The sequence below is a fragment of the Dipodomys spectabilis genome, unplaced genomic scaffold (genome assembly GCF_019054845.1).
Source record: "Dipodomys spectabilis isolate Male_0828 unplaced genomic scaffold, ASM1905484v1 ptg000095l, whole genome shotgun sequence".
NCBI classification, from domain to species: Eukaryota; Metazoa; Chordata; class Mammalia; order Rodentia; family Heteromyidae; genus Dipodomys; species Dipodomys spectabilis.
The window spans coordinates 12,072,758-12,088,013 of NW_024870772.1; the positions used below are offsets into that span (position 1 = coordinate 12,072,758).

General features: G+C 37.1%; 1 protein-coding gene across 1 annotated transcript; it reads right to left on the reverse strand.

Annotated features, from left to right (window-relative positions):
• Positions 1 to 12,555: 12,555 nt before the first annotated feature.
• On the reverse strand, positions 12,556 to 13,707 carry LOC122112607 (putative serine protease 47). Its single transcript, XM_042685464.1, has one exon. It carries the CDS (start codon positions 13,705 to 13,707, stop codon positions 12,556 to 12,558), a length of 1,152 nt encoding a protein of 383 aa, XP_042541398.1.
• Between the last annotated feature and the right edge of the window lie 1,549 nt (positions 13,708 to 15,256).

The following is a 15,256-nucleotide window of genomic DNA, read 5'->3' on the forward strand; positions in this document are numbered from 1 at the left end:
CCTTTGCCAGTATGTAATAGATAGGTGGATGGTGAACATGATAAGAGAAGAGAAATTATTACTGACTGCCAAAAAGGTAAGAGATTCTTATTCAAGAATGAGTGTAATGACTATTATGTCTTGAATTCATGCACCAGATCATCACCAAATTATGTGACCAACTTGTCACATGAGAAATTCATTCTGCTGGTAACTCATGCCTGTAACGGTATCTATTCAGGAGGCTGAGATGTTGGGATCGCAGTTCAAAGCCAGCCTCAGCTGTGATATTCCTATCTCTAATTAACCATTAGAAAACCAGAAGTGATGCTGGTAGAGCACTAGCCTTGAGCAAAAAAGGTGAGCCAGCACTGCTCTCCCACACCCCCACCTCCCCAGGCCCTGAGTTCAAGCCCTATGACTGACCAAAAAACAAATAAAATTACAATTCAATTCAGAGGTAAGAATAGAATAATCTAGCAGCAGTTCACACATTTACTAAAAGCTCCTAGCAGAGAAAGATTCTGTAAATAATAATAGATTGAGGAAAAGAACAAAGTCATAAAGTCAAGCAGTTCAGAAGCTCTTTCTTCTACCCTTTCCAGTGCCATCTGTAGTATTTCATCCGCCTCCACCACTTGAGTCATAGCACCACTTCTAGATTTTGTGGTGTTCAATTGGAGATATGAGGCATCTGTATGGGGCTTTATCCCTTGTCTTTCATCGGCAGCTCCAGGGGATCTCAGACCTGCACTAGTCTGTTCACTTCCTTGTTTTCTGCTATCCTACCCATGAATGCCAATTTATGCCCAAATCACTGTGGTATATACAAGGATGTTCTATTTGTATGTATTACCTAAATATTTTTCATCTAAAGGGATATTTTCATAGTCAATTCACATGTGCACAATTATTTATAATATGTTACTTTAAAAAGCAGCTGTTATACTCTTTTTGTATATTAGGTGAGAAGTTACTGATTTTGCCAATATCCTGTGTCTGCAACAGTTTCTTGACTACTGTAGTGTATAGACCATGCCTGGAACAAAGTAAAGTGTCAACAACAATACTGAATCGGATGGAATTCCATAGAAGGGACACTGGACCTGCAGGTTGAAAACCTATGCTTCCCTCTTAGAGATCATTAGCAGAGTACTAATAACTGTTTCAGTCACAGTAATAATATCAGTAGAATCAGCTTGAGTAGCAGAAACAATGTGGAAATTACATTTATTATAAACAGAATACTAGAATGGATTCATCAATTCATTCATTCGGTTGTTCCAGGAAAACCATATAATTGGCTACATGCATGGATGGAAGATAGAGGCCCAAACCCAGAGAGCGGCAAATGCAAAAGAACACCCAACAGTAGAATAAATGTTTTCTGACATGGATATACATGGATGTTGTCGCTGCATTTTTTTTGTCAGAGTGGAATTATCCACTAATTCTCACACAAGGATAACTTCCACATAACCCTTTTTCTCCCATCTAGATCAGAACAAAAATTTTTTATTGTGAAAATACCATACAGAGGGGCAGAACAAATTTTTATCATGCATAACTTTTACTTCCTCTGTCATTTTCCTAGGTCTTCTTTTAAGAAGCTATTTATTGATTTGTGTGCTCTTTGCTAAACCTTGGATTTCAAAGATAAAAAGACTCCATAAAGCAAAGAAATTTTTCCCGTTTTTAGGAAAGCAATAAAAAAAAATCTTCCAAGGGACCACTTAGAACAAAGGTGTAAGCTCACTTTGTGACTAAAGACTCAGTATTGAGGAGTAGAATGTAATACCAAAAGCTTACATTCAAATGTTACAGCAAAAATATGAATGTATATATACTAAGAGAGAAAGCAAATGTGAAAACATGTTTACACAAGTTGAGTGTTGAAGGTTTGAGTTTATGATATTAATGCTTTAACTTTTCTTTGTGTTTGGAAATATTTCATTATGAAAAGGGAAGGGAAGGAATTAGAGTCAGATTGTTCTGGCTCTAAAACAGTCTGTCATCATGAATTTGAGTAAGTTATTAGCCCTTCTAAATTTCAGTCTTTTCATCTCTAAAATGAAAATAACCTATTCACAAACCCAGAATGAGTTGCTACCCTTCTAAATTAAATAACAAATGTAAAACAATTAGCATAGTCCTGATGCTAAGAAAAATAAATGTGAGATCTTACTTTATGAATACATTTGTGATATTATGTAGTATCTAAATATAAAGAGTGTCATGAATATGCTAGACTACATGTCTAGAAAGTTCTTTTTGTACAAGTCATTGAAAAGCCATCTTTAAAATTTTTTTATTCAGCATTTTAACATCATGGCTGATAAGAAAACTACAGGAAAAAATTCATGTGCTGGGGGAAAAAAAGAGAAAGTGTATTTCATGAGAAGTAGACAAATTCTGGAAAACCAAGATATCACTTAAGGTCATATATGGATGACTTTTGGGTGGATGTAATCAAGAGATTTTCTGGGTTCCATGATATTGAGATCAGAAGATGCTTGCTGAGACCAAATTTTAAATTTGAGACAACTGAATGTGTTTGAGTTTGCATAGCACAACCATATCAGAAAGTAAAGTCCCACTGGACAAAGTAGGATAGTTAAGCTGGTTAGTATCCTTTAGAATTCAATCACAACATACACATAAATATTCATTTTAGAAAACTTCCTACACAAGATTCCCCAGAAAACATATTTTCACTAGTAAAATTAATTAAACACATGAGGATCAAGGTAACCTTGGCAGAAGTCAACAGAAGCAAACAAACTACAATACAGGATGCTAGTGAAAATTAATTTAAGACACTTAAAAAATAAGACAGCCATTAAAAGTGTGTCAATTGTACAGGACAGTACAATAATGTTTAAACTCTTATAAGAACACAACCTTTTACTGCTAAAAGTGAAAATCTATTAGTGAAATCAAAATTTTAATTATGGATTAAACAAAAGACACAATAGAAAATGATTTCATGAATTATGCCAAACACCAGAAGGTGTTACCCACAGCTCAGAAGTAGATAGGATTTAGAATGGTAAGAATAAAAACAGGATAGAGGCATTGTTTAAAGAGAAAATGACAGAAATTATATATATATATATATATATATATATATATTTATCAAGATTTAAACACAGTTAATATAAACAGGAAGTGACTAAAAGCTTTTCACTAAGATATAACACAATACCAAAGTACCCATTCTCACCTTATCAATTTTCAATATAATACTGAAATTACTAGAAAAAGCAATCAAAGAAGAAAAACAACTAAATAAAAGGCTCTCAATCTCCATTTTTAGCTGGCAAGATTTTATGATTCTACTCCCAAAGATTCACAAAACAACCATTAGGACCAATAAATTCAGTAACAACAAATAAAGATCTAGGTTAAAATTTTTAACACATTTATGATAACATGAAAAGTAAAATAAAATGTTTAGTAATAAACTAAACATTTTAGTGAAATATTTGCACTTAAAGACTATAAAACATGGATGAAATATTGAAAAAAGTCAAAATAAATGAAAAAATATCTCCTGATACTTTTAGTATATTCATACTACCTAATATAACATATAGATATAATACAATCCTTATCAAGTACTATTCACAGAGAGAGGAAAGACATTCTTACATTTTTTTAAGGATGTAAAAATTATCTTTAAATGCTTGAAAAATATAAGGTCAATTAATATTCCACAAGACACAAGATGACATGACACATGCAAATGAATGAAACTGAAGTAATATTATAAACTACATTCAAACTAACACAAAACTAACAAAAGATATAAGTCCTGAAACTACAAACTCCAAAAAGACAACTTCAAAAAGCAGGGAAGAAAATCCCTGTTTAATAAGAGAACATAGGAGTAAAATTTTCCTTGGCATTGGTCTTTACAGTAATTTTTTGGCTATCACACCCAAACCTCAGTCTATAAAACCAAAAATAAATAAATTGTGCTAAGTTCCACTAAAAAGCTTCTTCATAGTAAAACAAAAAAATGAAAAGGCAACTTAGAATACTTGTAAAGACAATAAAAATCCATATAGATAACAAAGGAGTAATATTCAAATTTTACAAAGTATGTTTATAATTCAATAACAGCAAAAACTCATAACCCTACTAAAATTAGCAAAGAATTTGTGCACACCTTCCTCCACAGACCACATAAAAATGGCCAACAGGTTTGCAATAACTAGTATATGTCTGAGACAAGGAGAAATGGTCAGATAAGTTGATGTTAGACGAAATGAACCCCAAGATAAGGACTCAAATTTTTTTTTCTTTCTTGCTATTGTTTCTAACATATTTATAAGATTATTTCTTTGTTGCTTTGTTTGTCCCTCCCCCACGGTATAACCCCTGTTTTCACTGTATTTGATGTTGGTATAATTTGTGGAGGGGAAGGGAAAAACCAATTCTTTAAATAGGGATACAGGTGGACCCATTGCAACAATGAGATGTACAAGACATGTACTTTACAACTTTGGCTTGGGGAGGCGGGGGAGGATTGGGAAGGGTTGGGAAGGGGAAACAAAGGAGGAGGCAACAATGCTTGATAAGAAATGTACTCATTACCTTGCTCATGTAATTGTAACCCCTCTGTACAGTATTTTCAGAATAAAAAAGAAAGAAAGAAAAGGAAACAAACAAAAAAAGTGTCCAATATCATAATCATAGGAAAATGAATACTGAAGCCATTATCACCTCAAACTTATAAGGATAGCAAATGCTAAAAAACATTTGAAGAGACAAAGGACAAGGCAGGAACCAAAGCAACAGCAATATACACAAGACAATATGTTGAAAATGATCTGTACAACTAGGAGGGGGGCTAGTGGGGGAGGGAAATTAGGAGAAAATTGAGGAAAGGGGTAACAATTTGACAAGAAATGTACTTATTACCTTCCTTACATAACTGTAATCCCTCTGTACATCACCTGACAATAAAAAAAAAAAAGCATTTGAAGAAAATGGAATTCTAGTGTACTCTTTGTAGAACTGTATATCGGAACAGCCATCATAGAAAATACGGAGATTCCACTGACATCAAAATAGACCAACTGATCGATGAAATGAACCCACATATCTAAAATTCATGTTATTTGACAAAGTTGCCTACAATATGTAATGGAAAAAGAACAGCTTCTGCAATAAATAGTGTTGTGAAAACTGGATATCAATATGCTGAGGTTGTGGTTCAAAGTCAGCCCAGGCCAGAAAGACTTTGTGACTCTTACCTCCAATTAAATTACAGAAAAAGCCAGAAGTGGTGCTGTGAATCAAATGGTAGAGTGTTAGTCTTGAGTAAAAACAGCTCAGGGAAAGTGCCCAGGCCCAGAATATAAGCCTTAAGACCAGCAAAAATCAAAACAAAACAAACAAAAACAAAAACTGTCAAACTACTAGAAGAAAATACAGGAGGAATTTAATATTAAATTGCTATTAGGAAAACATTTTTAGAGTTCACTTCAAAAGCACAAGCCAAAACAATGCAAGAATAGACAATGAGATAACATCAGAATTAAAGCTTCTATACAGCAAAGAAAGTCATTACAGAATGCAAGGCTATCTACATCATAAAAAATATTTTTTAAATGGTTGGCTTAATGAGAAAAAAAATGCCACAAAGGCCCATTAAAACTGTGCATTTACCATGTGATTTTTTTGTTTGTTTGTTTCTTTGTATGTTCCTCCCAGACAGGATAACCCCTGTTTTCACTGTATTTGATGTCGGTGCCCTGCATTTTGTATATACACTTCTCTAGCTTGGGGAGGGGAAGGGAAAAAGCAAAATAGGGAGACAGATTGACCCATTGTAACAATGATATTTATAAGACACTAGGTTAAAAAAACGAACTTTACAATTTATGCGTGGAGGGGGATGGGGGAGGGGAGGAAGGGGGAGTGTAGTTGTGGATGTGGGAAGATAGGGGAAAAACAAAGGAGGAGGTAACAATGCTCAATAAGAAATGTACTCATTACCTTGCTTATGTAACTGTAACCCCTCTGTGTACAGTACTTTCACAATAAAAATGTATTTTTTAAAAACTATTTTAATTGTGACCAAGGGCATGTTATGAGAGTGTCTGATCATTTATCTCACAGATCTGAATTTCCTAAAATCATACCTATTAAATATTTCACTCTTAAAATCTTACATAAACACAACATGCTTAGAAATATGACTGATGGGTAATTTTTGCATCCTTAAAAAATTATAATAAATTATTAATTGATTTTATGTAGTGCTTTTGTTCTATCTCTTGGGATCATTTTTATTCCCTTTATTTCCTTTTTTACATAACAAATTTCAAATATTTAGTTGTTTTTTTTTTGTTTGTTTTTTGGGTCCAGTCATGAGGCCTGAACTCTGGGCCTGGGCACTGTCCCTCAGCTCTTCAGCTCAAGGCTACCGCTCTACCACTTGAGCCATAGCGCCACTTCCGCCTTTTTTCTTTTTGCTTATGTGGTGCTGAGGTGCAAGGCAAGCGCTCTACCACTGAACAATCTTCCCAATGTTAAAGCAGCCTTGTCTTATTGAAATGATGTTGATTGTTATATATTATTCTTGTTTATGTCTTACTTAATTGATTTGCTCACACTTTAATACATTTTTCATTTTTGGTAATGAAAATTCTCTTTTTACATATGGAAATTTAACTTTTCTTCTATTTTGAATTTCCATTTCATTTCTCCATGGAATTTTAATATATGAACAAGCATAAATATGTTTTATTGATTATTTATTAAGTAATCTCATATGACTTTGTAACCAGATAAATGCCCACTAAAATTGAAATATGTGTCCACCTTCTATGATCATAAGGTGTAGTTTATAAGATCTTTTTAATTGGACATTACTGTACTTATTATTAGCACAATATTGAATAAAATACCCTGCTATTCTGGTAACCATCTAGAAATGTACAATTTTAGTGGAAACATTTAATGAAATGGTAAAAAAAAAAAAAAAAAAAAAGTAATGCGCTAAAATGTATACAGTTCTCAATCTCCAGATGTTTCAGTTATTTGAATTAATTTCTCTGTAGTCTTCATAAAGTCCTATAAAAATTCCAACAGTAGATGTAGAAGCAATTTGATTATTCATAATCCTGACAACAGTACCCTCCACAGCCATGCACACACCTTCTACCAGAGGAAAAATACAGACCAATCAAGAACATGTTAGAACTCATAAATTTCCAGTCCTAGAAACTGTGTGAAAACATGCTAGTATTTTATTCTTGAGCAGTCACATTCTGATTCTTTACTACCAAGGCCAAGTAGTCTGTGAGACCCTATTCCCAAACACATTGGTTGCACTCTGATATTGACTGCTAAAATAATAAACAAACGCTCCTGAATGCTTGGACACAGAACAGTTTAAAACACTGGTGAGAAGTTGCTGGCTTACCTGATTTGGTAGAACATGTCTGTGATCCCAGTACTTGGGAAGTCGAAGCGGGAGGATTGAGTTTGAGGCCAGTGTCGACAGAGAAGCTCAGCCTCTATGTCTCACTTGGACTTAGATCCAAAGCCTATAATGAATGGTGTAGCAGTCCAAAATCAGCAGTCTGCACAGTTTCTTAACCTTAGCACCACATTAAAATTACCCAGGGTGCTTCTTAAATGTTTATTCCAACCCCAGAGACTCTATGCATCAGTTCCTAGGTGGCATCTAGACACAAATCTCTCTGGTTAAATTTATGGAGTCTCTCAGCATCACAAGAGTCCTGTTTTTAGGCTTATTCCAAGAAAATCAAGCCCTTCAAGATGTCTTCATCCACGCAGACCACATAAGCATTGTGGTCAGAATTCCTCCCTTCCCTTCCTTGAGCCTAGCACAAGGAAGCCTATTACAAGCAAAGTAGAATGGGAAAGGCAGCTATCAAACTAGCCACAGCTGACAATTTCCTTCAGATTTAACTTGTTTCACACTAACATGTAAACACTCTTTGAAGGGGAATAAACAGTGCAGTATTTTCCATTGTAATTATGAATTAAACAAGAAGACAGCAAGTGGAGAAACTGAGTCCCTGATGTGTTAGGCATTATATTTATTTTACTTTTAATCCTTCGGACAATTCTATATGTATCCCATTACTGAAAAAAACAAAAACAAAAAAATAAAAACTGAGGCTCAAGGAGCTCATTAATGGATTCCCCAAGGTCACAGGGCTTCTGAGAGGAAACTGGGGAGTTGCTGTCTTTTTCACTATACCACACTGCCCCCTAGGGCCTCAGGATCCTATGGCAGGTACTGGAAATTAAAAGAATTTGAAATACCACAGGCAAAAAAAAAAAAAAAAAAAGGCTTGAAATCTTCCCTGGTGGACTTAATTGGCTATGGTTGCTCTTTCCTCCCAACACACACATACAGCATTTTTGTGGGCACCACTGGCTTGGCATGGATTTTTTTGCTGCCTTTTGCTAATTGCCAGTTCATATGCTTTCAGCTAATTGCCAAGAAAAGCAAGCTCAGGCAAGGCAAGGGCATTCCCAAGGTTTTTAATCCACCACAGAGCTCTAAATTGCCTTGGAGCAGTGCTTCCTCAAGTGTGATTTACATATGAGTCACCTGTGGACCCCGTGAGGCTATGGATTTTAATTCAGAAGATCTGGGTGGGACTGGAGAGGATCACACAGGAACTAGCAAGGAGCTAATTATTCTAAATAAATGATTTCTTAAGTCATCTTCAGGATGTAAGAAGCCATAGGTGTGGCTTGGAAAATTATATTTCACTACCTATCTATATTATAAATCTTAATCCCAACGTTTTCAAGTTTCTGTGTTACATGCAATGAAGCTAGTAAGTCTGCTCATGAATTCCTTTCATACTAAATCAATATTTGTAGATTGATTGACTGCAAGATAGGACAGCTCCACATGAAAATAAAGCACATAAAGATATGGCTGGCTCTCTTATGAATAAAACAAATGAATATTAACTGGGTGACTAATTTTCTTTTAATTAAGGATAGCAAGCTACCCCTTCCCATTGTTGCATCCATTAGCACTGACTGGCACCACCAGCTGTGGCCATGATGATCCTGGGGCCAGCAAAGTGACTTAGAGGCTACTGATGAGACTCTTGTATCTAACCTCCATTGATGCACTCTGAACATAACATAATCATTAAGAATATCCAATTCAGGGTCAACAGACCAAGGTCAAGCCCCTGCTGACATTTTACTTTTCAAAGCTTTATTTCTTGGCCAGTAACTAGCCTAAAGCAAGACTTAGAAGTTCAACACAATCCAAAAATAGACCGAATGCCAACAGACCAACTTATTAACAAGAAAGAAATTCAGACATTCCACACAATAACTTCTCTCATTTGCAGTGAGATATTATACCATTGATTTTGTGATGAAACAACATTGCAATGACATAAAAATGTATCAAATGCTCCTGGAGCATAGTGTGCTTTATAAGGAGACAACTTTACCTAGTGCTCACTTGATGTACACACACACACACACACTCTGAAATAGAGCTTGGTACAAAGGTAACATCATCCTAAAGGCAGCCTTTGTTTTCTCAGGTATCAAAAGGGACTGACAATGTCCTCAATCAATGTTTTCACAAAATTATTCCTCTATTATTTCTATTATTTCACAAAAATTTCCCTCTAAAAGTCCCTGGCAGTTGCTAGCCACCATTTCTCTTCCATAGACAGTTCCCTTCATCTTCTCTTTTCACCTCCATTTCCTTATATCTCTTTCTTTTGTAGAGAAACTTACTTACCTCTTGGCTTTTCCAATCAGGTTCCACTCTCTTTCAATGATAGCAGAGAGAAAGAAACAAAGGATAATGTTACACCTGTACATGCATGCATGAACGCACACACACACACACCAAATATTTTCTATAGCTATTGTTACATGAATAAATTAAACCAATCAATCCCAGTAGAGCTATACTATTATTTCCCTACCACTGGCCCAATTAGGTGAGAGAATAATAAATTCTCTTAAGTGGATTGTTCCAGCCTCCTTTCAAATGAGAAAGAAACAAATTTAGTATAGAACCAATACCTAGATAACATCTGAGAAGGGATCCAGCAACCAGGACAGTTAGTTGCCAAAAGTAAAATATTATTCAAATCTGTCTAAAGCTCATATCACTCTACAATAGTTTTCATAAATGTACATAAAATGCACAGAAAACACCCTACCCCATAAAATGTATGCATTACACTTGAAACATATTAAGACTTCATCTAAATGCATTAATATTACTACCCCCAATTGATATTACTACTCTTTTTGTTATAAAAAGGAAACAAGCTGGGCATAGTGGCTGACCCCTATAATCCTAGCTATTTGAGAGGCAGAGATCAGAAGGAGCGTGGTTTTAGTCCAGCCTAAGTAAAAAGTTCTCAAGAATCACATTGCAACCAAAACAAAAAACAAAACTTGGGCATGCTGGCAAGTACCTAATATGCCAGCTGTGAGGGAGATATAAACAGTAGGATTGAGGGTGAAGTTGACCCAAGCATACATACAAGATCTCAGTAAAATTTACTAAAAACAAAATAAATAGTTGGGGTGTGGCCCAAGTGGCAGAAGGAGGAGGAGGAGGAGGAGGAGGAGGAGGAGGAAGGAGGGAAGAGGGAAGAGGAGGGAGGAAGAGGGAGGAGAGAGGAAGGAAGAGGGAGGAGGAGGAGGGAGGAGGAAGGAGGAGGGAGGAAGGAAGAGGGAGGAGGAGGGAGGAGGAGGGAGGAGGGAAGAGGGAGGAGGAGGAAAGGGGAGGAGGAGGAGAAGATGAAGAGGAGGAGAGGAAGAGGGGGCAGGAGCAGAGGAGGGGGAGGAGGAAGAGGAGGAAGAAGAAGAGGAGAAGGAATAATTGCTTTTTTTTTTTTTCAGAAGTCAACACTTAGTAGATATTCAATAAAGTTTCCAGTTAATTCTGGTAGCTATTTCAGTAACAGAGGCATGGAAAAAAGGAGGGCTAAATTTTTAGGTGCTGTGCTCTTTGACTTATAAAAGAAAGAAAACTCTGACCATGGTAAACATTTTATATGTTAGATGATCTTAGCTCTTGTAGTGTTCCAAGATCTTATGAGATGTCAAGTTCTAAAACAAATAATTGTCTATGTACAATGAAATTACATTCACCTGGCAGAAAAAGAGAGAAAATGACAAAAATAAAACAATGATAGAAAGTCTCATCACTGAAACACCAACAAAAACTTTATAAGATCAAATCACAGTGCCAAAGAGAAGACACTAGTAAGTGACATTAAAGAGAAAGCTGCAAAGAAAAAGATGAAAGAAAACGTCACCTAAGGAAAAATGAGAAAATGAAAACTTAATAAATTAGTGAGACTGCAAAGATAGGATAAGAGGAGACCTTTATTAGAAAGAAAATTTTATTGAAGCTTAATTTACGTATAAGTTTCCAAGTGAGTGTTTACTCAACAAAATCTATAGCAAGATGTCAAAGTTTAATAGTTCCATGGCAAAGTAGAACCAAAAGACAAGACAAAACATTACATATTTAACAAATACGTAGCATGCATTGCTTATAATATATGTAATTATATTTCACATATTACATTACATATTTATCAATAAAATCACATTTTCTAGTCTTCTTTACATTGTTTAATATTCAACCAGCAATTGCCCTTGATGTATACTGAGAAATTTATTCAATAGTCTGTTAATTAGGTTACACACAATAACTTCTATGAGCTACAGTGAATGCATTCCAAGTGAAGATGCTTGTTATAAAATCCTATTGCATGTTGATTACATTGCTAGGTCAGAGAGAAAGCTCAAAGGAATCAAGGTAATTTCCACATTTTATACATGTGTGAAATATGTCACACTTTCCCCTCCCCGGGAGTTTTCTGAGCAATGTGTTTCATTTCCTTTGCAGACTAAGGCATGTTAGAACTCTCCAGGCGATTTGCCCTGTACACCTTACCTGCCCTCCATACCGAGGGCTGGTGCTCTACCAACTGATAGAAATGACTATGCTTAAGAGTATCATCTAGTTTTATTTTAGAATTCGATTTTTTCCTTGTCAAATTCATATGCTCATTTTACTGATAATTACCTTCTTAGAGCTATGATTTTTAACATATTTCCTCATTATCCCATGGGGTCTGTAGAAAACATTCTCAAACTTTAAATATATATATATATATATATATATATATAAAATTATTAAGAGGGCTTAAGTCAACATATCAATGTATGAGTATAATGTTTTCTCAAAGCTTGAGCTGCACAGCGTTAAGAACGGTTTTTCTTCCCCCAATCAGAGACATACCACAGGCCAGCCCAATCATTCATATTTTCTGTAAAGCGAATTTACAAATCATACAAGAGCTCTACTTTTTAACTTAAAAAAAATTGTGGTTAGCAAAATGATGTTTTATTTGACTTGGGGGTTCCCCCCGAACGGGGTTTGGTTTGAGGAATGGCATTTGATGGACAGATATGAGGGAGAGGAGCCATGTGGATGAACAGTGGGTTGGAGGGAGGGAGGGTGAACATGGAGAAGGGTCTGAGCAGAGAGACTATCAAGGGATCCAGGCGTCACCACAGAGCCAGCTGTGGTACTAGGAAGACACATGGCAGCAAGAGCCATGTCTGTGCGGACACGAGGGTAGTGTGGGGCTGAGCTGAGACAGTAGTCATCACAGCCACCGAAAAGTTCATGCGAGGCCTGTGAATATGGTGCCGGAAAGCCGCAAGCCTCTTGGCTTTATTGATCCATTCAATGAAGTAGGCAACCCTGGTGAACACACTGGGGTAGATAGGATGCCGGCAGTCCAGGCCCCAGCTGGCTAGACCTACCAGAACCCAGACATTGGAGTGGAAGCAGACCAGGGGCCCCCCAGAATCAACTGGGCAGATGGACTTTCCTGTGGAGAAGTCCCCTGCACACAGCATCTCTTCATGCACGTAGTCATTGTCTTGGCCAGATCTTTGCCCAAATAGGGTATTACAGAACTTATTCTCCACCAGGGCCACCTTACCCTCCTGGAGTAAGAAGGGTGGCAACAGTTTCGTGTCTTCGGAGATCTTTCCCCAGCCGGTTATCCAGCAGGACGTCTGATGGAACAGGTGTAGGTCTGTGGATGGGAGGCAGACGGGAAGGACGTACGATGTGAAATTCACAGCCCACTGCAGCTGCACCATGGCAATGTCGCTGCCATAGGGATGAAACTTCTCGAACGCTCTGTGGGGGATAATCTGACTCACGGCTATCGTTTGCGTATGCTGGGTTGGCTGGTACAGTTGGATGTTCCCCAACAGAACCCGATAGTCGTCTGGGTTCCTGGATTTGTTGAGGAAACAGTGGGCTGCAGAAGCCAGCCAGCGGTCCTCCAGGAGGACAGCTCCGCACAGGTGACGCTCCAAATAGAGCAGGCTGGCCTGCCAGGGCCACTGGCCCGCCGCTGCATTCTGGCCACCAAACACCTTAACTATCCCTTTGGGCTTTCCACACACTCGGCTGACGTCCTGGCTGCTGTGGGTAACATGTTCCAGGTGTACAGCATGGTGTGGATCATGGGCCTCGGACTCCAATTCCTCCAGTGCTCCCGGGTTTTCCCATTCGGCCGGCAGAGGAGACGTTGAGGAACTTAGCTCGGTAGACTGCCTAGTGGAGGTGGCCTCTGGAGTCAGGGGCAGCAGCAAAAGCAGCAGTGGCCAGAACAGGTGACTGGTCCCACCTCCGGTCATCGGAGTTCTTGTGCTCATCCCAAACACCAGGATTTCCTGCCTTGACCCAGACCTGAACTTTGTCTACTTGAGTTGAGAGTAGATCTCAATCCATCTCAAACCCAGTCCCCTGAGTAAGACTTTGACTTCATAATGGATGTCATGACTCCCTGGAAAAGTTAAATCACCTACATTACAAGTTTCAAAATCATCCCTTTCCCAGTCACCTCCTCTTCCTACATGCACTAAAAATGTACTTTCTCTACCTCTTGGATGATGGTTGAAATTCCACTATTAGAGATTCTCCTCTTAACTTTAAATTGTCCTCTAAGTAAATGCAAATGGGTAATGCCATTAGCCTTTATCAGTTAGGTATATAGTCATGTACTCTCAGTTATCCATCCTTCTCCAAGACCTACTTCTGCAGGTGGCAGGAAGACTGGGGAAGACTATGAGAACCTATGTCTGGGGAAAAGCAGGGGTAGGAAAGGTGTACATACTTGAATCAAGTTGATGAATTCCCAAGTTCTGAAGGCTTCAACAGAAGAATCTTTGTATAACTGGAACCCAAACATTTCAAGTAGACAAGTCTAAGGCTGCTCTATTGGTGTTAAAGTTGGAGTCTGGATCTTTGCCTACTATAATTGTCTTCTCACACCAAGGGATAATCCAGAAAAATCTAGGGTTAGGAAAGATGGTTTGAAAAACATTCATGTATTGGACATTGTCATTATGGAAAAGATGTCAAATTTCTGCCCATTGCTTCTTAATTCTATATTCAGTGATGTCATATTGAGAACTTGAAATCAACCATGATAGTAGTATTTATATCATGAAAACCAGCAGATGCTATATATCAGGACTTCATTTCCTTTTCAGACAACCAATTTACCAGCACACTACTGTCACATAAGTCTCCATGATTTGTGATAGGAGACAGTCACAACACCTACCCACACGTTGTGAAGTACTGTCATAACCTTAATAGTCTTTCCCTCATAAATATAGTCCTCTAGAAGGAACTCAATAGATGAGTTCACTCAGAAATATAAGAAAGAAACACATGGGAATTACCATTGGTGAAGTATAGAAAGTATTCCACACAAAGTATTTGTCCATCATATTATAACAAGTCTAGACATAGTCCAGAAGGATCATAAGATTTATTCACACTCATGGCATAAATAAAAGCAATTAACAAGTGGAAAATATACAAAGCAGAAGATGTGAATAAATAGAAAGCATAAATATAATAGGATCAATAGATGTTTGGGAAAAAATAAGGTTCAGAAAAGAAGATGGAGGGGAGGCGACACAAGGAAAAGAGGAATGGAGGATAGAGGATATAAAGATAAATAAGACATCAACCAAAAGAGATAGCCCTCCATTGGAGATAACAGGCATAGTAAATAATAAACACAAAAGCATTTATTCATTCAACAAATGTATCAAGTACTGAACGTATTGGAAGGACTAGGCATAAAATATTTACCAAAACAAGATTCATGCTTTAATCACTATATAGTTTAATAGAGGAAAGACCCCCAGTAAATTGTCTTTCAATATTGAC

Excerpts from the sequence above, each read along its gene's own strand:
- LOC122112607 (XM_042685464.1), bottom strand. The coding sequence starts at position 13,707 with ATGACCGGAGGTGGGACCAGTCACCTGTTCTGGCCACTGCTGCTTTTG.